Raw genomic sequence first — 22373 nt, forward strand, 5'->3', positions numbered from 1 at the left:
AAGAGCACTGGTAAAGGTATATTTACGTAAGTAATATAAAATAAAACAGAGGGGTTTTTGTTTGTTTGTAACCGCTTTTATTTCTGATTTAAAAGATGAATATACAGGGACACCTGGGTGGCTCAGTCAGTTAAGCATCCGACTTCGGCTCAGGTCATGATCTCTTGGTTTGTGAGTTCAAGCCCCATGTCTGGCTCTGTTATGACAGCTCAGAGCCTGGAGCCTGCTTAGGATTCTGTGTCTCCCTCTCTCTCTCTGCCCCCACTTGTGATCTCTCTCTTTCTCTCTCTCAAAAATAAATAAACCTAAACAAAAGATGAATATACAAAGCAACAACTGCAAGGCTATGCTGATGGGTACACATATATAAAGATATAATTTGTAATGATAACCTAAAGGGAAGAAATAGAATTACATATAAAAACATAGTTTTTGTATACTACAGAAATTAATTTGGCATTAATCCAAACAGGATTACTATACATTGTTATGTTAACAGCAAACCCCAGGCCAACTACCAAGAAAATAATGAAAAAGAAATATATATGTAAATAAATGGCAAGATAATTAAAATGGTGGACTAGAAAATATCTAACACAATAGAAGGAAGTAGTAAATGACTTAAGAAACAAAACAGGTATGAGAAAGGAGTTAAGATGGCAGAGTAGTAAGAGGACCCAGGACTTGTCTCCTCCTTGAAGACAGCTAGATGAATGTCAAATCATTTTCAACACCTAGGAAATAGATATGAGGATTAACAGAACAATCTGCATAATTCAAGGGAGGGAAAGCAGCAGGTTTGTGGTGTGGAGAGGTGAACTGCGGGAGAGAAGAACCACAGTGCCACAGAGGAGAGGAAGCCCTTTTTGTGGAAAGGAGAAAGACAGAGGGGGAGAGAAAGCAGAGCATTGGGTTTGCACAAGAAAGCACACCCCCTGAAAGTAGCTAGAGAAAAAGAGTGAAAACATGCACAGGAGATTGCACAAGAAAACTGTACCCCAAAACCACTGATGGGGGAAAAACAAGAGGATTTCAATACCACCAGATTTTTGTGAATGGCAGAGCACAGAACCTGAAGTTCCCAAGCTCATCTCCTGGTGGTGCTTCCTTAAGGAAGCAGGGCAGAGCCCTGGGAGTGGGCAGTACAATCTGAGGATCCCTTGGATCACACAAGGAGAAAAACTTCCCCTGCTTGAAGTGTATTTGTTAGAGGTGATATGCCTTTCCATGAGCAAAAGACGTGGCTCCATTAAGCTGCCGTTTTCACCCATATAGAAACAAAGATGCCAGCTGAGGAGAGTATGCCCTGCTGATGGCAGTGCGTTGTGATTTACCATAAACTCTGAGCCCCTGCCCTTACATGGTAGTGTGACCATTTCCTAGGACAAACTGGTCCAGCCACCATATGTGAGAACCTTCCCCAGAGGATCACTCCAGGACTGAACTGTTGGGGGTGGAGGAGGGGGGTCTCTGAAGTGTTGGGTTTGAACCACAGCCACACCTAAGAAAAAACTCTGAAGGGAAGTGCCCCCTGGTAGGCCGACAGCTCAGACACAGACTTGAAGAAGGCACAGAGCTGATGGAAATGGGAGACACAGGAGGGGGTAATTGACCTCTTGGCTGTGAGGGTGTGAACTTCCCACTCCAGAGACTAGAGAGTTGGGCGAAGACATTTTCACCAGGAGCCCACCAACACTGATCGACCTCAGTGAACTGAACAGTGCCACCAAGTGGAGAATGGAGCCATTACACGAAACCTTGCTCCCTGTGCCTGCCAGGCACATCTCCTCTAGGGCAAGTCTACCTGAGACTAGGAACAGAAGGTCCCTCCCCCAGAAGACCAACACAAATCCCTTTCATGAGCTTAGTCTTCTGATCATAGACTGCTGCAAAGTTTCAGCTTCAGGGGAAATAGGATCTAGCTTCATTTGGGTTTTGTGTGTTTGATGGTTCATATGTTTGTTGGTTTTTGTTGTTGTTGCTTCTGTTTTGTTTTTGTTGTTATTTTTCTTTTGTTGGTTTTTTTTTTTGGATACAGAAAGAGCAAAATCTTTTATGTTACTTTTTAAAGTTTTATTATTTAAAAATTTTTATTTTTTTTCCTATTATCTTTTCTTTTTGTTCTATCAAGCTTCTCTTAACAAGTAGACCAAAACACACTTATGATCTAGCTTCCTTTATTTGATTTTTTTTAATTTTTAAATTTTTACTTCATTCAATTATTGTTGTTGTTGTTGTTGTTGTTTCTTCCTCCAAAATGACAAGATGGAGGAATTCACCTCAAAAGAAAGAACAGGAAGAAATGATGGCCAGGGACTTCATCAAAGTAGGTGTAAGTAAAATGTCTGAACTAGAATTTAAAACAGTGATTATAAGGATATTATCTGGGCTTGAAAAGGGCATAGAAGATACCAGAGAATCCCTTTCTTCAGAGATAAAAGAAATAAAATCTAGTCAGGCCAAAATTTAAAATGCTATAACTGAGATGCATTAAAATGAGGATGGATGAGGCAGAGCAGTGAATTAATGATACAGAAGACAAAATTATAAAATAATGAGGCTGAAAAGATGAAGGAAACAAAGGTCAGGGATCATTAAGGTAGACTTAGGGAACTCAGCAACACCTTAAGCCATAATAACATTCTTATCATATGACTCCCAGAAGATGAAGAGAGAGAAAAAGGGGTAGAAGGATTATGTGAGCAAATTATAGCTGAAAAGTTCCCTAATCTGAGGAAGGACACAGACATCAAACTCCAAGAAGCACAGAGAACTCCCATTAATTCAATAAAAGCCAGCTATCACCAAGACATATCATACTCAAATTCACAAAATACACAGACAAGGAAAGAGTCCTGAAAGAAGCAAGGGAAAAAAAGTCCTTAACCTTTAAGGGAAGACAGATTAGGTACACAGATCTGTTCATAGAAACTTGGAGGACCAGAAAAGACTAGCAAGATATATTCAACGTGCTGAATGGGAAAAGAATACTCTAGCAGCCAAGAATACTCTATCCAGCAAGGCTGTCATTGAGAATAGAAGAAGAGATAAAGAGTTTCCCAGACAAACACTAAATGAGTTTGTGACCACTAAATCAGTCCTATAAGAAATTTTAAGGGGGACCCTTTGAGTGGAGGAAAAAAAAGACCAAAAGCAACAAAGGCTAGAAAGGACCAGAGAGCATCATCAGAAATACCAACTCTACATTTAACACAATAGTGTTAAATTCATACTGTTCAATCATTACTCTGAATGTAAATGGACTAAATGTTTCAATCAAAACACGTAGGGTATCAGAATGGACAAAAAAGCAAGATCCATTGATAATGCTGCCTACCAGAGACTAATTTTAGACCTAAAGACACCTGCAGCTTGAAAGTCAGGGGATGGAGAACCATCTATCATACTAATGGACATCAAAAGAAAGCTGGATTTCTTAAGAAAGCTGGATTATATAAATATATAAATCAAGCATAAAGAAACTCATTGATAATAGTACAAAAATAATAAGGGACTTTAACACACCACTTACAACAATGGACAGATTACCTAAGCAGAAAATCAACAAGGAAACAATGGCTTTGAATGATACACTGGACCAGATGGACTTAACAGATGTATTTGGAACATTTCAGAGAAGCAGACTATACATTCTTTTCCAGCACACGTGGAACATTCCCCAGAATACATCACATACTAGGTCACAAATCAGGCCTGAACAGGTACAAAAATATCAAGATCATACCATGCATATTTTCAGATCAAAACTTGAAGTCAACCACAAGAAAAAATTTGGAAAGCCCTCAAATCCATGGAAGTTAAAGAATATACTACTAAAGAATAAATGGGTCAACCAGGAAATTAAAGAAGAAATTTTAAAAAATACATGCAAGTCAATGAAAATGAAAACATAACAGTCCAAAACTTTTGAGATGAAGAAAAAGTAGTCCTAAGAGAGAAGTATATTGCAATCCAGGCTTATTTCAAGAAATCAAATAAAGCCTAAAGCCAACAGAAGAAGGGAATAATAAGGTTAGTGCAGAAATAAATGATACAGAAACAAACCGAAAACCAGTAGAACAGATCAACAAAACTTAGAGTAGCTTTTTTGAAAGAATAAGCAAAATTGATAATTCCCTAGCCAGATTTATCAAAAAGAAAAAAGACCCAAATACATAAAATCATGACTGAAAGAGAGGTCACAACCAACACCACAGAAATATAAACAATTATAAGAGAATACTACAAAAAACTATAGGTAAACAAACTGGGCAATCTGGAAGAAATGGACAAATTCCTAGAAATTCACAAACTACTAAAACTGAAACAGGAAGAAATAGAAAATTTGAACAAAAAGAAAAATTAATGCTTATTCTTCTCAAACTGCTCTGAAATATAGAAATAGAAGGAAAACTTCCAAAGTCATTCTACAAAGCCAACATTACCTTGGTTCCAAAACCAGACAAAGACTACACTAAAAAGGTGAATTAGAGGCCATCATCCCTGATGATAATGGATACAAAAATTCTCAATAAGATACTAGCAAATCAAAATCAACAGTACATTACAAGAGTTATTCACTGTGATCAAGTGAGGTTTATTCCTGGGTTGAAGGGCTGGTTCAATATTCATAAACAGTCAAAGTGATGAACCACATTAAAAAAAGAAAGGATAAGAACCATATGATCATTTCAATAGATGCAGAAAAAGCATTTGACATAATATAGCATCCATTCTTGATAAAAACCCTCAACAAAGTGGGGACAGATGGAACGTACCTCAACAGGCCACATACGAAAGACCCAAAACTAATATCGTCCTCTACGGGGAAAAACTGAGAGCCTTTCCCCTACAGTCAGGAATAAGACAAGGATGTCACCTAACCTTACTATTTAACCTAGCACTAGCACTGGAAGTCAGTCTCAGCCATAAGACAACAAAAAGAAATAAACGGCATCCAAATAGGAAAGGAAGAAGTCAAACTTTTACTATTTGCAGATGACATTAATATACTACGTAGAAAACCTGAAAGACGTCAGCAAAAAAACTGCTAGAAATAATACATGAATTGAGCAAAGTCACAGGATATGAAATCAATTCAGGAATCTGTTGCATGTCTATACACCAATAGTGAAGCAGCAAAAAAAGAAATCAAGGAATCATTTCCATTTGCAATTGCACCAAAAATAGTAAGATACTTAGAAAGAAACCTAACTAAAGAGGTAAAAGATCTATACTCTGAAAACTATAGAACACTTATGAAAGAAATTGAAGAGGACACAAAGAAATGGAAAAGCATCCCATGATCATGGATTGGAAAAAGAGCATTGTTAATGTCTATACAACCAAAATCAATCTCCACATTTAAAGCAATCCCTATCACAGTAACACCAGCATTTTTTTCAGAGCTAGAACAAACAATCCTAGTTTGTATGTAACCACAAAAGACCCTGAATAGCCAAAGCAATCCTGAAAAAGAAAAACAAAACTGGAGGCATCACAGTTCTGGATTTCAAGCTACATTACAAAGCTGTAGTCATCAAGACTGTATGGTACTGGCACAAAACAGACAAACAGTTCAGTGGAACAGAACAGAAAACCCAGAAATGGATCCACAACTATATGGTCAACTAATCTTTGACAAAGTAGGAAAGAACATTCAATGTAAAAAAGACGGTCTCTTTAAGAAACAGTGTTGTGAAAACTAGATGGCAACATGCAGAAGAATGAAACTAGACCACTTTCTTACACCACACACAAAAATAAATTCAAAATGGATAAAAGACTTAAATGTGAGACAGGAAGCCATCAAAATCCTACAGGAGAACACAGGCAGCAACCTCTTTGACCTCAGCCAGACCAACTTCTTACTAGACATGTTGCTGAAGGTAAGGGAAACAAAAGCAAACGTGAACTACTGGGACTTCATCAAGTTAATAAGCTTCTGCACAGTGAGGGAAACAATGAACAAAACTAAAAGGCAGCCTACAGAATGGGAAAAGATATTTGTAAACAACATATCTAACAAAGGGTTGGGATTCAAAATCTGTAAGTAATTTATCAAATTCAACACCCCCAAACAAATAAGAAATGGGTGGAAGACGTGAACGGACACTTTTCCAAAGAAGATATTCACATGGCTAACAGACATATGAAAAGATGCTCAACATAATTCATCATCAGGGAAATCCAAATCAAAGCCACATTGAGATATCACCTCATACCTGTAATAGTGGCTAAAATTAACAACACAGGAAACAACAGGTTTTGATGAGGATGCAGAGAAAAGGAAACCTGCTTGCACTGGTGGTGGGAATGCAAACTGGTGCAGCCATTCTGGAAAACAGTATGGAGATTGCTCAAAAAATTAAAAATGGAACTACCCTACATTGCAGCAATTTCACTACTAGATATTACCCAGAGGTCCCAAAAATACAGATTTGAAGGAGTACACGCACTCCAATGTTATAGTAGCAGTATCAAAAATGGCCAAACTATGCAGAGAACCCAAATGTCCGCTAATGGGTGTACAAAACTGGAGTGTATACACACACACACACACACACATGCTAATATGACTGATATTATGCAAATTTGATATTATGCAAATCAGTCAGAGAAAGACAAATACCATATTACTTCACTCATTTGTGAAATTTAGTAAACAAAACAGATGAACATATGGGAAGGGAGGGAAAGAAGTCAGGGAAACAAACGACAAGAGATTCTTAATGATAGAGAACAAACTGTGGGTTGATGGAGGGAAGTAGGTAGGAGATGAGCTAGATGGGTGATGGGTACTAAGGAGGGCACTTGTGATGAGCACTGAGTGTTGTACGTAGGTGATGAATCACTGAATTCTACTCCTGAAACCAATATTGCACTGTATGTTAACCAATTAAAATGTAAATTTTAAAGAAAGTATTAAAAAAAGAAAAAAGATATAACATTAAAAAACATCAAATGTCAGATGTAAATACTAACTTATCAGTAACTGCATTAAATGTGAAAGGATTAAACTCTGCAATAAAGAAGGAGGGATTGGCAATTGGAAAAAAAAAGACATGATCCAACTCTATGCTGCATGCAAGATATATACTTCAGATTCAAAGACACTAACAGATTGAGAGAAAAAGGATGAAAAAAGATATTTTATGACAATAGTAATCAAAAGTGGGCTAGAGTGGCTATACTAATTTCACACAAAATAGAACTTAATACAAAATACAAAAATAGTAATTCAAAAATATTACTAAAAACAAAGACATTTTATAATGATAAAATGGTTAATCAACCATGAAGATATAGCAGACTCAGAGGCACATAACCATAGAAGTCCAAAATACATGATGCAAAATCTAACATATTTAAATGGGGAAATAGACAATTCAACAACAATAACTGGAACTCTAATAGCCCACTTTCAATAATATATAGGACAACTATCGATTGTTCTATTAGCAAGGAAATGGAAAACTTTAAAAATTCTATAAATCAACTAGACCTGACAAATATCTATGGAACATTCCACCCAACAACAGAAGAATACATGGTCTTTCCAAGTATACATTGAATATTGTTCAGGATAGATCATATACTAGTCCATAAAATAAGTATCAAAAAATTTAAAAAGATTTAAATCATACAAAGTATTCTCTTAAACTACAACGAAATGAAATGAAAAATCAGTAATAAAGTAATTATAGAAATTCACAAATATGTGAAAATAAAAACAACACATGCCTAAATAACCAATGGGTCTTCCCTCCCAAAAAATCACAAGTGAAATTATAAAATATTTTTAGATGAATGAAAATGAAAACACAAAACATCACAAATACAGCATGTCCCTGAAGAGTGCTTAGAGAGAATTTTATTGATGTTAATTCCTTTACTTATTAAAAAAGAAGAAAAGATAGAAAATCAATGAAGTAATCTAAGCTTTCATGTTAAGACATTGAGAAAAGAAAATTAACCCACATCAAGTTGAAAGAAGTAAATAATAAAAATTATACATCATTTAAATAAAAGAAAAATAGTAGAAAAAATAAATTAAAAAACCCAAACAAAATTGACAAGCATTTTTGGCAAGATTGGCCTCAAAAATGAAGAAATACTCAAATAACAAAAATCATAAATTAATGGGGTGATGTTACTACTGACATGACAAACATGAAAAGGATTAGAAGGGAATATATATGTATACAATACTTTGCCTGTCAACAAATTTGATAACTGATTAAATGAATGAATTCCTAGAAGGACAAAACCATCAAAACTGTCTCAAGAAGAAACAGAAAATCTGAATAGATCTGTAAGGAAAGAGATTGAACTAATAATAAAAAAATGAAGTTAGGCTTTACTGGTAAAATTGCATGAAATGTTTAAAAAAGAATTCACACTAATCCTTCACAAATGCCTCCAAAATATCAAAGAAAAGGAATGCTTCCCAACATATTCTTTGGGGCCAAATTTACAATGACACCAAAATCAGACAAAGACATCACTCTCCCAAAGAAAGGAAAACTACCATCCAACATCTGTATTGAATACAGATGTAAAGTTCCTCAACAAAATGCTAGCAAACCAAATCCAGCAGATATGGAAAGGGTTTTACAGTATGACCAATTAGGACGTTGGCTTAATATATAAAGTCAATTAATGTAATATATTCTACCAGCAGAATAAAAGACAAAAACCACAAGTTTATCTCCAAAAGGAAAAAGCATTTGACAAAGATCAAAACCACTATAAATCAAGAAAAGAAACAAACAAACAAAAAAGCCCTGAGGAATTTAGGTATAGAAAAGAATATCTTCAGCCAGATAATGAGCATCTATGAAAAACTTACAGTTAATATCATACTTAATGCTTTCTCCCTAAGGTCAGGAACAAAACAGGGATATAAGCTCTTTTTACTTCTATTCAACATTGTCCTGGAGATTATTCCAGGGCAATTAGGCAAGAAAAAGAAAGAAAAGGCCATCAAAAAAAGTATTACAGCTAAAAAAACAAGTTCAGCAAGGTTGCAGAATATAAGATCAATACACAAAATTCAATTGTATTTCTATACAGTAACAATGAATCATCTGCGAACAAAATCAAGAAAACAATTTCATTTATAATAGCACTAAAAAGAATAAAACACTTAGGAATCAATTGAACAAAAGTAGTCTAAAACCTGTTATCTGAAAATTATAGAAAATTGTTGAAGGAAATTAAAGATACAAGTAGATACAAAGACATCACATGTTCATGAGTCAAAGAGTTACTATTAAGATAGCAATATTTCCAAAATTGACCTACATATTCAACACAATGTCAATCAAAATCCCAGGTGGCTTCTTTGCAGAAATTGAAATGTTTATCTGAATTTTCATAAAGAAATACAGGGACCCAGAATAATCAAAACAATACTGAAAAAAAATAACAGACTTGGAAGACTCATATTTCTCAATTTCAAAACTTAATATAAAACTACAGTAGTCAAGTCATTGTAGAGCTAAATGTACCGAGCAATGAAATAAAATTGAGACCCAGAAATAAACTCACACTTTTGCAATCCATTGTTTTTTGACAAGGGTACCTAAAACAGTTCAATGTGGAAATGTTTTGAGAAAATGGTGCTGGGACAACTGAATATCCACAGTGAAAAAAATGAAGTTGGATCTTTTTCTTACATCAAACACAAAAATCAACTCAAAAGAGATCACCACCCTACATGTAAGAGCTAAAAATACAAAATTCTTAGAAGAAAATATCAGAGTAAATCTTTATGACCTCAGGTTAGATATTCCACAAAAACACAAGCAACAGAAGAAAAACTACTTCATTGGACTTCATCAAAATATAGGAATTATATGAAGAAATAAAAAGACAAACCACAAAATTGGTGAAAATACTGGCAGAATATACATTTCATGTATTTAGAATATACAAAGATCATATACATCTCAATATTAGGAAGATAATACCCCTATATAAAAATGGTTAAAGGATTTGAATAGACATTTTTTCAAAGATATACAAATGGCCAGTAAGATCCTCATAAAAAGATGCTCGACCTCATTAGCCATTAGGAAAATTCAAGTTAAAACCACAATAAGATACCAATTTAAACCCATTAGGATGGCTATCCTTTTTTTTTTTTAAAGGGAAAATCATTTTTAAAAAAAAGGATGTGGAGAAATTGGAGTTCTTGTGTCCTGCTTGTGCAAATGTGAAATGATGTAGCCACTATGGAAAACAATATGGGGGTTCTTCACAAAATGAAACACAGAATTAATATTTGATTTAGCAATTCTACTTATGGATATATACTCAAAAAATTGCAAGCAGGAACTCAAACAGGTATCTGGACACCAATATTCATAGCAACATTATCTGCAATATCCAAAAGATGGAAACAATTCAAATGTCCAGCAACAGATGAATGAATGAACAAAATGAAGTATACCCATCCAATGTGATACTGTTCAGCCATAAAGAGAAATGAGGTATTGACACATGCCACAGCATGGCTAAGTGAAAGGTGCCCAACACACAAGGCTACATGCTGTCTGATTCCCTTTTCATGAAATGGCCCAAACAGGTAAACCTAAGACACAGAAAGTAGACTAGAGCCTGTGAGGAGTGTAGGCAGATGGAATGAGTAACTGCTATTGGGTGTGGAATTTCTTTGAGAGGTACAGAAAATGTTCTAAATTTGTAGTGATAGTTGCACAAATCTGCTTACGTACTAAGAACCACTGAATCGTTGTACGCTTTAAAAGTATTTGCTTCATGGTATTTAAATTATATCTCAATAAAGCTATTATAAAAAATGATAGAGACCGGATCTCTCAGATGGGACCCAGTCCCTTCCCCCCCATCCCCAACACACAGAGCTTGTGTCTCAGGTTGGTGAGCAGGGGCTAGACAAGGGAAACATGATAGTTTTGTGGTGTGCAAAGGGGAAAATGAGAAATGTGTTTCCATTTTCATATGGTGTTTCATATGGTGTTCATATGTTTCATTTTCATTGGTGTTGTGTCCTTGGAGAAGGGTTTAGGAACAGTGCAAGGTGGTTACTGAGGAGGAGACGAGCCAGCACGTGTGTTTAAGCAGAGAGAAGGCCTGAAAGGGCTCCCACCTCCTGACAGACATATGTACACCAGGAGACTGAAAAATCCCAAACAGCTGAGGGATCAAAATAACATATGGAATGAAAAGCCTAGGGATACAGGAAAAGGGATGCTGCAGACCTCAAAACCCGAGGCTATAGTAGGGAGAATAGATTTTAGTAACAAATGACAGAAGGTGACCCAAAGCCAGGAGGAGCTGACACTGGTTATTGATGCAGAGGTCACAGAAGCTGACACTTATCAAGGGAATGAGGCACCTCAGGAACCGGTAAGGACTTGTATGAAAGGGTATCTTGCTATCCACTACAAGAACAACCATGATGTTAAGCAAATTTACTCCTGCATTTAAATAGAATACTGGGGAGAAGGGGAAGATAATCTTAGAGATAAGAAAAGTCCTGATAGGAAATTCAAATTTTGAATTAAGTTTAATTGCTGAAACACTAAGGATTTTACCCATAGAATTTTACTGTACCTGGAAGAGACTAAGTTTTAAGCCACAAGGGAGGAAGTTACCATGAATGCTTGAGATTCATTTCTCTTTTCCTGCTATTAAGTGGGAAAGGTTGTTGGTAAGCTATTGGGTTCATGTAGAGACAGAATAAAAAGTTACATTTCTTCATCACTGTGTCAAAATGAATAAATTTTAAACCCCCTATTATCCATTAAGGAAACAGAATACTCAAGGGATGGTATTGTTCCCAAGGAAGAAATGATAATAATGTAGCACAGTAGAGGTGTTAAAGCTACAATGGCAATCATATTGCAATATAAATATATCAACTCAATATGTTGCACACCTTAAATTTATACAATGTTCTTTGTCAAGTAAATGTAAGGCAATAATTTTTATAAGAGTGGCCATAAGGTGGCCTATGGCCAACCAAGCAGTCGGATACAGTCTGAATGAACTTTGAGACTGAAGTTGGGAAGCACCTCCAATTAGCTCCGGGACTTTGCACGCTACTGAATCTCTTGGTACTCACTTGCCTGTGTGTGAAGGAGTCTAACTAGATAACTAGTAAGATTTCTTCCAGCTCTAAAAAACTGATTCTCAGGTCTTGTATGCCCAGTGGGGAAATATCTGCCACTTCTTGGCCAAATTCAAGTGGGCATTATCTTTTAAGAGGGGGGAACCTCTCCTCTTTCCTTGGCCATGCCCCTGGAAGCTGGGCTGAGGGCAACCAGATATAAAGTGCAGTTACCTGGGAAGTGTCGCTGGATCTTGGTTTTGCAGTTACATTTTCCAATTAGCTCAGGAATGAAGACATCACCATGACATTTGGCACAGTAAAAGGCGGCTCTGGACAATGAAAGCAAATGAAGAATGACTTATGTGAGGCTTAACACTAAGGAAGCGTGGCACTGGCTCAGTCTGTCTGCCATTAAGTTGCATTTGCCTTAGGACTTTCTCCCCATAAAGTAATAAAAAAATTACCTTATGACTTCCTTTGAAGATTCAGCAATAAAGAACCCTAATGTGTTCTTACGCAGTTTAACTTCTGCAGGTGGATTTAGCATCAGACCACTGGAAACAGAAAATAAAAACACAGTAATTTCCCCCCTTTAATTTCTGTGGCAATAATTGGTGTTTCATTCTGTCATAACCAATGGATTCTCTAAGCTATAGAGTTAATAGGACCCCATCCACAACTACGGCCAAACACAGTAGAAAAAGTGAATTTGACTATATTTCTTTGATTGCTGCTAAATATCCAGAAGGGAGCCACGTCACAACACGACTGCTGAGTTGCACGCAGCTGAGCTGAGTCCAGCTGAGCTGGACTGCGTCCTGAATCTGAAATGGGCAAACCAACTAAGATGCATGAAGCCTTGCTAATTTAGGCTATCCAATGCCACGGCCACACAGTTGAAAGTCTTACAGTCATGCTACTGGTGTTTATCCTTAGGCTACTTGCCCTGTAAAAGTAAATGATGTCTAGTTAACCAGCTGGATTCAAAGGTTCCTTTTGTTTGCCTATGTAATTTTTGAACTTATGTATTTCTTTTGACTTCACTTTTTTTTCTATCTTGATTGCAAGATTTTTGAGAGCAGGAACCACATGAATAGCTTCTACCGCTACATGAATGCTTTGATTTTCTATTTTCTTATGGTTTGTGTGTTTGAAAATGACATCTTACAAATTTTATCCATGATACTCCTTGATGCAGTACTACGTTATGACTATTTGAATTCCTCACACTTCTCCCCATTTGTTGAGATATCCCGTTTTTATTTCCTTTAATTCAGACCTCCAGCACAGTGAGGTCTTATAACCCTGAAACTCCCATCACTTCATTTGTGCATAATGAAAGTACTTCTTCCCACCTTTAAAACACAAACCTTTTATATTAACATTGGAAAGAAGTCAAGTCTTAATTTTGGAAAGCTTATTCTGTTGTTAGGGCACTCCAAAGTAATGTGCAAATGTAAGAGCCTTACAAAAATAAAAGGGGTTTCACCACAAAACCTCTTCCACCCTATGCCGAGAGTAGAAAGATGCTGAATAGCTGTATTGAGGTGGTTTGTTATCTGAGATATTGGATGGCATTTTCAAAAATGCACTGACTGATATTAACGAGCAGAACAAACCATTTTAACTTTGAAAGGAAAAGAACATGGATTTGTGCCCCTACCCCAATAACCCTGGTTGATGTTCACCAGCCAGCAAGCATAAACTTAGTTGTATCTTCTTATCTCCTATTTTTAAAGGGGCATCTTCTGAACTCATATTAAATAATTAGTTATGAAGATACTGTCATGATAATATCTGTGGTGACATTTGAAAGAAGAGGTGAACTCCCGTTGAAGATTTTCCCAAACTTTTCCCATACCCCCTCCATGAATCATGGCCAGTTGCTCTCTCAGAGAATGTTCCCTACTGGAACAAACTTAGAACATTATCTGACTGGGGCCAGATCCAGCTTTATCTCTTAGCAGATGACAAATTATCCTCTAAGACAAATCCTGATGATTATCGAGGGCTTTTCCAAGTTTTAAAGTCAATTCAAGTGTATCAATGAGAAGAGAAAATAAAAGATGAGAAAAGATAGGTTCCCCCCAACCACCAGTTTTTCCTATATACTAGTCTAAAACCCCAGCCATTGAGATACCCTATTTTCCTTCCTTTTGTGTCCGTGGTGGAGTTAGCACAGCATAGTGAGCAGAAGCACTGTCCCCAGAGCCAGGCTGAGTTCAGATTCTGGCTCTGCCACTTGGGACTGGTGTGAGTTTGGGAAAATTATTTAACTTTTCGGGGCCTCATCTTCCTCTTCTATAAAATGGGACTAAGAATTCTACCCATTGTTGTAAAGATTCAAGAGTTTATGTAAGTAAAGTGCCTACAGCACTGTTGGTCATAAACTAGTAAAGGTGTAAAGACAGCTATTATCCATATCAGGATTTAATCCTTTTGATTCACCTGACTCTTCGGTGAGAAAACAAGATTAAATTTAAGTTGGAGCAGGTTCTTCTTTCATGAGGGTAGTTGCATGCTGGGTAGTACACAGCACCAGGACATTTGAATATATGTGGAAATTAGCTACATAATAAATGGTCATGTTTCTGGTCTGTGATGTCCCATAGCCATCCTAATAGTAAAGTTTAACAAAATCGAGGATGTTAAAGTTGGAAAGGGTCTCAAAGACCATTTGGTCCAGCAGTTTCCAAATCCCAGTGAATAAAGTGACTGTATCAGGAACTTTGAAAATTCTCTGGCTCCACCCTTGGAGATTTTAATTTTATAGAGTTAAGAAGTGGGATTTTGGAATCTACATGCTTTGAAAGTTTTGCAAATAATTCTACTACATAGTCCAGATTGTTGAAGGCCAAAAACGTTCAAACTTGATCAAGTTCTGAGCTAGTCTCAAACCCAAACTGCCTGGGTTATGGTTCTAAGACTCCCATCTTGTTTTACCATGACCTATTTCTGGAAGAAGAGCCATTTGTCCAAGGATTAGATTTCGAGACTTCCTTGAGTATAGCAGGATTGTTAATTAGAATATAGACAGCCAGACAATACCATTTGTTATTCTCTCTTTAGTGACTTCCTTTGTACAGTACACCACTCACTTCTTTAGCCCAGTTACATTCTGAATCCTCTATACTTCAATTTTTCTTTTCAACGTTTCATATAAAATTAGTCCTCTGTAGTCCATCTGCCATCATTCAAACTTATTGAATTGTTAATATTTCTCTGTAATTCTAAGGCTCCTGGTAATGACAGTTTTAGAGCTAGAATGACTTCCTCATTTTACAGAAGATGGACACTTCTCCAGTGCCATGGGGCCAGCAAATCATAATCAGGATCAGAATTTATTCTGTTGATTCCAATTTAATTCAACTTAGTTTTCCACTAAAAACACACACACACAAGCCAATATAATATTCTTTCTTGTTCCTCATCCCACTTAATCCTCTAGTTTTTCTTATTTTTTAGTATCTTTTATCTCTGTATCATTGTAGCTGATTCTCTGTTTGTCCTGGATTTTCTTTTTCATTACATGATAAATTATCTTACTTCTCATATTATCCATTATGGGTTTTCAAGAAATTCCATTGATCTAATAATGTTACTTCTTTCTTTTATCCACCCTACCAATAGCATACTTTGTTCAGTAGGCCAAATTCTTATTTTGCCATATTTTGTAGCTTACTTTCTAAGGCTGCAATTTGTGGGAGCATCTTCTGTCATAAATAATTTTAACTCAGAGTATTATTTGATGGTCAAGACTTAGAAGATCTGGTAATACATTAAAAGGAACAGATATGAGAAGGAGACCACTTCTCTCTCCTGCTCATGAGAACTTAGGGAGGGCCATAACAACAAAGGCAAAGTACGTGCTTACCCACCAGGATAACCATTCTAACCCCAATCATTAGATTCTAACCCCAGTCACTAGAGACAGTACTAAGTGCACCACAGCAGACTGGGTGCCCAACAGGCTGGCTCTCAACAAATGGCAAAACCTTAGTTATGGCTGTATTTTTGTAAAAGTCTTAATCATAAAGATTCTCCTTTAAAAAAAAAAAAACTGAAGAGATTCAAAGTCTCATTGGTACCAGCAACCATGAAACAAGGATTTGTGTTCGATGGCTATCAGCATGAGTCCCATCTTCACAAAGCAGAGCCTAGGAAGGAAGACATGAAATTGTGAGGAAAGAGGGTGGCAGGGTGCTAATTCACAAGAACATGACCAACACTTTGTACTCTGTGTCTGGGAAAACACTAGTACCTCAGCAGAGGAAGACCCTCCCAAATGTGGAATCCATTCTAAAGTAAGTCCCAGCCCACGTGACGACTGTGACAGACACAAAACTGTCCCACACAGACTGCAAAGTTCTAGGTTGTAGAGACTCAGGCATGTTCATTCCCACATCTTCAACATCTACCATGGAGCCTGGCCTACAGTGAGCCCCCAGTGAGCACTGTCAAAAGAATGTCACTTCAAGAATGAGGAAAGTTATTTCTATTAACTTACCGGGAAACTTCAGGAAAACTCATTCCAGCAAAGTCATCAGAGAGACGTTGAGTCAGGATTTTGTTCTTCAGGCCATTCAAGAAATGTTTTTGCCAGGGCTGTTTAGGAAAAACCTGGAATACACAATCATGTGACATGAAGCACAATGCCATGCAATATGGGATATTATAATTCAAGTTGTATATCCTGCTAGGCAGCAAACCAGCGCTCGTTGTGCTTAAGTCATAAAAAAGAGATTTGTCCTAGGGGTTAACTGAAGAAAGGAAGAACTTAAACTCTAACATACATCTTTACTATTTACACTAGAGAGTTCAGAATGAAGTAAAAGCATCATGATTTGATTTCTTCCCAGATGGCATTCAAGGCTCCTTGTTGAAAACTGGAATTTTTCTAATAATTTCAGCAAGATAGACTAGTTTTTCAGTCAGTAACAGTAAGATAAGAAGGATAATATGGTATCTAAATTGTCTCTCCATGGATATGGCTATTCAAGATTGTTTTTTTTAACATATTAGTTTTCTACTGACTAGCCATATACCACAAAGAAAAAAATATGCATGGGTTCTGCCCAGCATCAGAAGTCTTCATAGCTTCAAATAAATTTAAGTGGCCATCCTGATCAATGGAAATGGGAATATAAAAATTGAAGGCAGCAATAGGTTTCTAGAGAAGAGGGAGATGGGAAGGGAGAAGGGTATCTCTCAAAAAGGCTAAATACAGCCTGTGAAGGGTGAGGGCTGCTGGGTAACTCATCCCTGGTATTTGCGTAAGAACTTGGAATTTTGTTGTGCTCTATGTACATCCCCATCATTCTCCCCATCTGCTGGCATAAGAATCCCCAGCACACTGCCCTGACATGGCAGGACAGGTCCCTTTATACCCCAGAGTCTCAGGTGAATGTCTGGAAGTTCTGGAAGCTCTGAAACAGTGTGGCTGTGGACAGTTAAGGCCAGTTCACAAATACTCCTCAGATGGCCATCTTGCAGTTTCAAAAAAAAATAAAACACACCACACACACACACACACACACGCGCACACACACACACACACACACACACACAAACACACACACACAAATCCTGCCTTACAAAAAAGGACTAATTTTATCAGGCAGTCCAGGCAGGCACTCTCCCCTGCAACTCCCTTTCCAAGATTCAGCTGAATCTCCTGCCTTTTTCCACTCTCTTAAATTCTTCTATTGAGAAGGGCTCCTCTCACTGGGTGGTCCCTATTTAAGTTCCAATTACTGAAAAAACTGGCTTGGCACTTCTAAGCCAAATGTTTCAGTTTTTGAAAAATGGTAAAAAAATGATAGAGATGGAGAAGACTTCCTGTGCTCATTTTTTAAAGATCAGAAAGGGAAACAGGAAGATAAGATGGATTTTGGATTTAGATAGTGGAGTCAGGGAGCTCAAGTATGTAAGTTGGAGTAGATCTAATTTAAGTTTAAGCCTAAGGCAACGCTCTGTGCCTTGAAGCAACTGGAAATGCTCTTTGGACTATAATGTCTCACCATATAATTAATACAGGTGAAACACATACCATTGATCCAAGGTCTTTCAATCTGAGTACTCATAAGTTTTACAGATATTAACATAATACTTACAAAAATCAGATTACGAGATTAATAGCTTATTTTATTTTATTTTTCAAGCCTAAAGAAAGTTTTTGGTTTTATTTTGTTTTATTTTTTTCCAAATTTTTATTTAAATTCTAGGTAGTTAACATATAGTGTCATATATGGTTTCAGGAGTAGAATTCAGTGGTTCATCACTTACATATAACACCCCGTTCTTATCACAAGTGCCTCCTCAATCCCCATCATCCATTTAACTCCCCCCACACACTAAAACTCCCCTGTAGCAACCCTCAGTTTGTTCTCTATCATTAAAATCTCTTCTGGTTTTCCTCCCATTCTCTTTTTTTCCCCTCCCCAAATGTTCATCTGTGTTGTTTACTAAATTTCACATGAGTGAAATCGTATGGTATTTGTCTTTCTCTAACTGACTTATTTTGCTTAGCATAATACACTCTAGCTCCATCCATGTCACTGCAAATGGCAAGATTTCAATTTTTTGATGGCTGAGTAATATTCCATTGCAAATATATACCACATCTTCTTTATCCATTCATCAGTCAGTGGGCACTTGGTCTCTTTCTGTAGTTGAGTTATTGTTGATAAGGCTGTTATAAACATCAGGTGTACTGACCTCCTAGAATCTGTATTTTTGTATCCTTTCTGTATACCTGGTAGTGCAATTGCTGGGTGATAGGGTAGTTCTGTTTTTAGCTCTATGAGGAACCTCCATATTAATTTCAAGTGTGACTGCATCCGTTTCCATTCCCACCAACCGTATGAGGGTTTCCCTTTCTTCACATCCTCATCCACATCTGTTGTTTCCGGAGTTGTTAATTTTAGCCATTCTGACACGTGTGAGGCGCTATCTCATCATGGTTTTGATTTGGATTTCCCTGATGATGAGTGATGCTGAGCATCTTTTCATAGGTCTGTTAGCCATCTGGGTGTCTTCTTTGGGAAAACGTCTATTCATTTCTTCTGCCTATTTCTTAACCAGATTATTTGTTTTCTGGGTATTGAGTTTGATAAGTTCTTTATACATTTATAGATTTTGGATACTAACCCTTTACATGTTGGATACTAACAACATGTCTATGTTGTTTGCAAGTATCTTCTCCCATTCCATAGACTGCTTTTTAGTTTTGTTGATTGTTTCCTTCATAACTCTCATTTTATTGATGCAGAAACTGACAGAGAAAATAAGTGTCCAATACAACAAAAATGGAACACAAGACACTGGAGTCCTGGCTGTTAAACCTAACTTAACAGTTTATTAAGGAATCTATAAACCAGAGCAGAGCAGAGAATTACAAAATCTGGGGCCCAGTTTAAGATTTCTGAAAGTAGGTTTTAGACATCACTTCCAAATAATCTCTCTCAATTCCTATATCCCAAAAGCCCTCTTAAGATGAATGTTTACAGGCCATGTTCAGTGAGGAGGTTACAACTGCAGATTACACATCAAGAAGAACAACATAATACAGGATTGGTTTGCATTTCTTCCTCCTCTATTTCCATGAAAGAGATGAAGTCTTCATAGAGGGTTCTCATTCCATTTACTTTCTCTAGCCCTGGAGATTAGTATCAGAGTCATTACAACAGATATCGTGGTTATCTTGCACTTTGTAAGGACACAACACAGGCAGAGACAATTTCCTCACAAGTGATTTTCGAAGCCTTACACAGTGACCACTAAGATAAGGCTAATGCAGGTTCACTGTAGTAGCACCGGGGCTCATTTCCTGCTGCCTGATGGTCATTTCTATTTATCTATATATGATATCTCCTCACATTCACAGAAGGAATTACAGAAGAAACCTTTGTTTTTCAGTTAGTGTTCTGCTGGCCAGAGCATCTTTCATGGTGTTTATTTGTTTTTATATCATACAAGGGATGAAAACAGAAAAGATGCAAAAAGTTTTTTGAATTTATTAAAAAAGAAAATAAAATGCAAAAAAAAAAAAAGGCCAAGGGGGAAACTGAGTATAAAAGAAGTCATGTGTGGACTCATAATTAAATGAAGAGGAAATGTCACTCTCAGACTCTCTGAAGAGCCTCTGGACAATGGGATACCAGGCCCAGCTGAGGGTTAGAGCCTTTCCTGGAATATTTCATGGGAGTGACACTTCAAAGGCCATACTTGGTACTATAGCACCCTAATAGTCCCTTCAAGCCACTTATTTTGACTCAAAGGTATCAAAGGACCTTATGTGGGAGATTGTGAGTAGATACCTAACAACCACAGGCATCAAGCATAGTGGTAAGACATTAATTAGGTCAGACAATTCTACCTCTGCTACTCACTAACTTCCTATAAAATCAGGTTAGCTTCACTGACCTATTACTGGGATGCTATCTTAAAATATTATCAAGGAGAAACATAATGTATTTAAAATCAATAACATAGAAGGCATTCATAGTGGTGACTATTATTACTGCATGGAATGTCCCCAAAATAACCTGAAAAATTAGATTGTAATTATTATTTGTATTATTATTTGTTCAATGAATATAATTATTTATTATTATATCAATTATTACATAGTTACTTTATATTTAAATAGATGATTTTCCATTAATAATATAGTCTTTATTTATATTCCTTTTTTTAAGTTTATTTATTTTCAGAGAGAGAGAGAGAGAGAAAGAGCATGAGAGGGGCATAGAGAGAGGGAGAGACAAAATCCCAAGCAGGCCCCATGTTATGAGTGCAGAGCCCTACATGGAGCTTAATCTCCCAACTGTGAGATCATGATCTGAGTCGAAATCAAGAGTCAGATACTTAACCACCCAAGCTGCCCAGGTGCCCTTATTTATATTTCTATGTTCAGTAACTCCAAGTACTTCTACATTTATATTCCCAGCATCTTGGACTGCAGGTAGGAAGCAAAGATATTATTTCTATTTTGCAGATAAATATTCTTAGACAAGAATAAGATAAATAACTTCTTCAAGGTCAGTGTAATGTCTGGGACTGCAGTCTAGATCTCTCAATACTTTGCCGTTCAAATGGAAGTCAAATCTGATTCCTTGGGGCTTTCTTGCCTTCTTCAATTTTTTTTTTCCTATTTCTGATCCTAACCATGTGAGGACATGGGAAAAAAGCCAAGATTCAACAATTTACAAGGTTACCTTTTTGTTCTGTTCAATAAATAGAGTCGTTAGAAAGGTGCATAAACCTGGCACCAGACAGCCTTGGGCCATGAATCCAAGCTTCAATTCGGCAAAGCAGATGATGTTGTCTCCAGTAGTCCAGTTCCAGCTGGGAATCTTTGGCAGAAAAACCTGTTTCATAGTAGAAAGTAGGTCAAATATTATGAGTAAATACAATTCAAGAAAGTTTTTTCAGAATGAATGTGCTTTCTTGCATTTGTTTTACTTGAAAAAATTTGTTGTGCCTGTGTCAGTAGAAGGTATCAGACCAAATTCAGCTTTTAAAAATTATTAGTGGTCTACTGCTCCCACTTTTTAAAATAGAAATAGTGAGAGTTGCGAAATCAGGTCAAATGACTTAGACCTCTTATACTACCCTGAACCTACAACTTTTATTTTTGTCCTTGTTTTCGTTGAGATATAACTGACATATAACATTGTGTTAGCTTCAGGTGTACAAGATAATGATTCAATGTGTGTGTTGTGAAATGACCACCACAATAATTCTAGTTACCACCTACCACCCCAATAGTTACAATTATTTTTTTCTTGTGATCAGAACTTTTAAGACCTACTGTTAATAACTTTCAAATATACAATAAAGTATTATTAACTATAGCCACCATGCTGTACATTATATTCCCATGACTTATTTGTTTTATAAACAGAAGTTTGTTCTTTTTCATCCCCTTCATCCATTTTGCCCACCCTCAACACCACCCCCATCCCCACCTCTGACAATCACCAATCTGTTCTATCTGTATGGGTTTTTTTTGGGGGGGGGTTGCTTTGTTGTTTTTTTTTTAATTTTTAAAGTTCTACATATAAATGAAATCATATGGTATGTCTTTCTCTTATTTTCACTTAGTATAATTCCCTCAAGGCCCATCCATACTGTAGCAAGCGCAAAATTTCCTTCATTTTTATGGCTGAACAAAATTCCATTATATAGACCATATATTTTATTATATATAATTAATATATATAATAATTATATAATATATATAATATATAATAATTATATATATTAATTATAT

At 36.5% G+C, this 22373-nt stretch overlaps 1 protein-coding gene across 3 annotated transcripts in view; it reads right to left on the bottom strand.

The window, feature by feature from the left end:
- KCNU1 (potassium calcium-activated channel subfamily U member 1) overlaps positions 1-22373 on the bottom strand; it is a 146857-nt gene that overhangs the window by 82035 nt on the left and 42449 nt on the right. For all 3 annotated transcript variants that reach the window (XM_053216622.1, XM_053216620.1, XM_053216619.1), the window contains 5 exons: positions 21316-21468; positions 16605-16717; positions 16186-16254; positions 12562-12651; positions 12329-12426 (listed from right to left, as the gene is read on the bottom strand). In XM_053216622.1, coding sequence (XP_053072597.1) covers positions 12329-12426; positions 12562-12651; positions 16186-16254; positions 16605-16717; positions 21316-21468 — 523 coding nt within the window. The remainder of the gene's footprint in view (positions 1-12328; positions 12427-12561; positions 12652-16185; positions 16255-16604; positions 16718-21315; positions 21469-22373) is intronic.

The sequence above is a fragment of the Acinonyx jubatus genome, chromosome B1, assembly GCF_027475565.1.
Source record: "Acinonyx jubatus isolate Ajub_Pintada_27869175 chromosome B1, VMU_Ajub_asm_v1.0, whole genome shotgun sequence".
In the NCBI taxonomy this organism is placed as follows: domain Eukaryota; kingdom Metazoa; phylum Chordata; class Mammalia; order Carnivora; family Felidae; genus Acinonyx; species Acinonyx jubatus.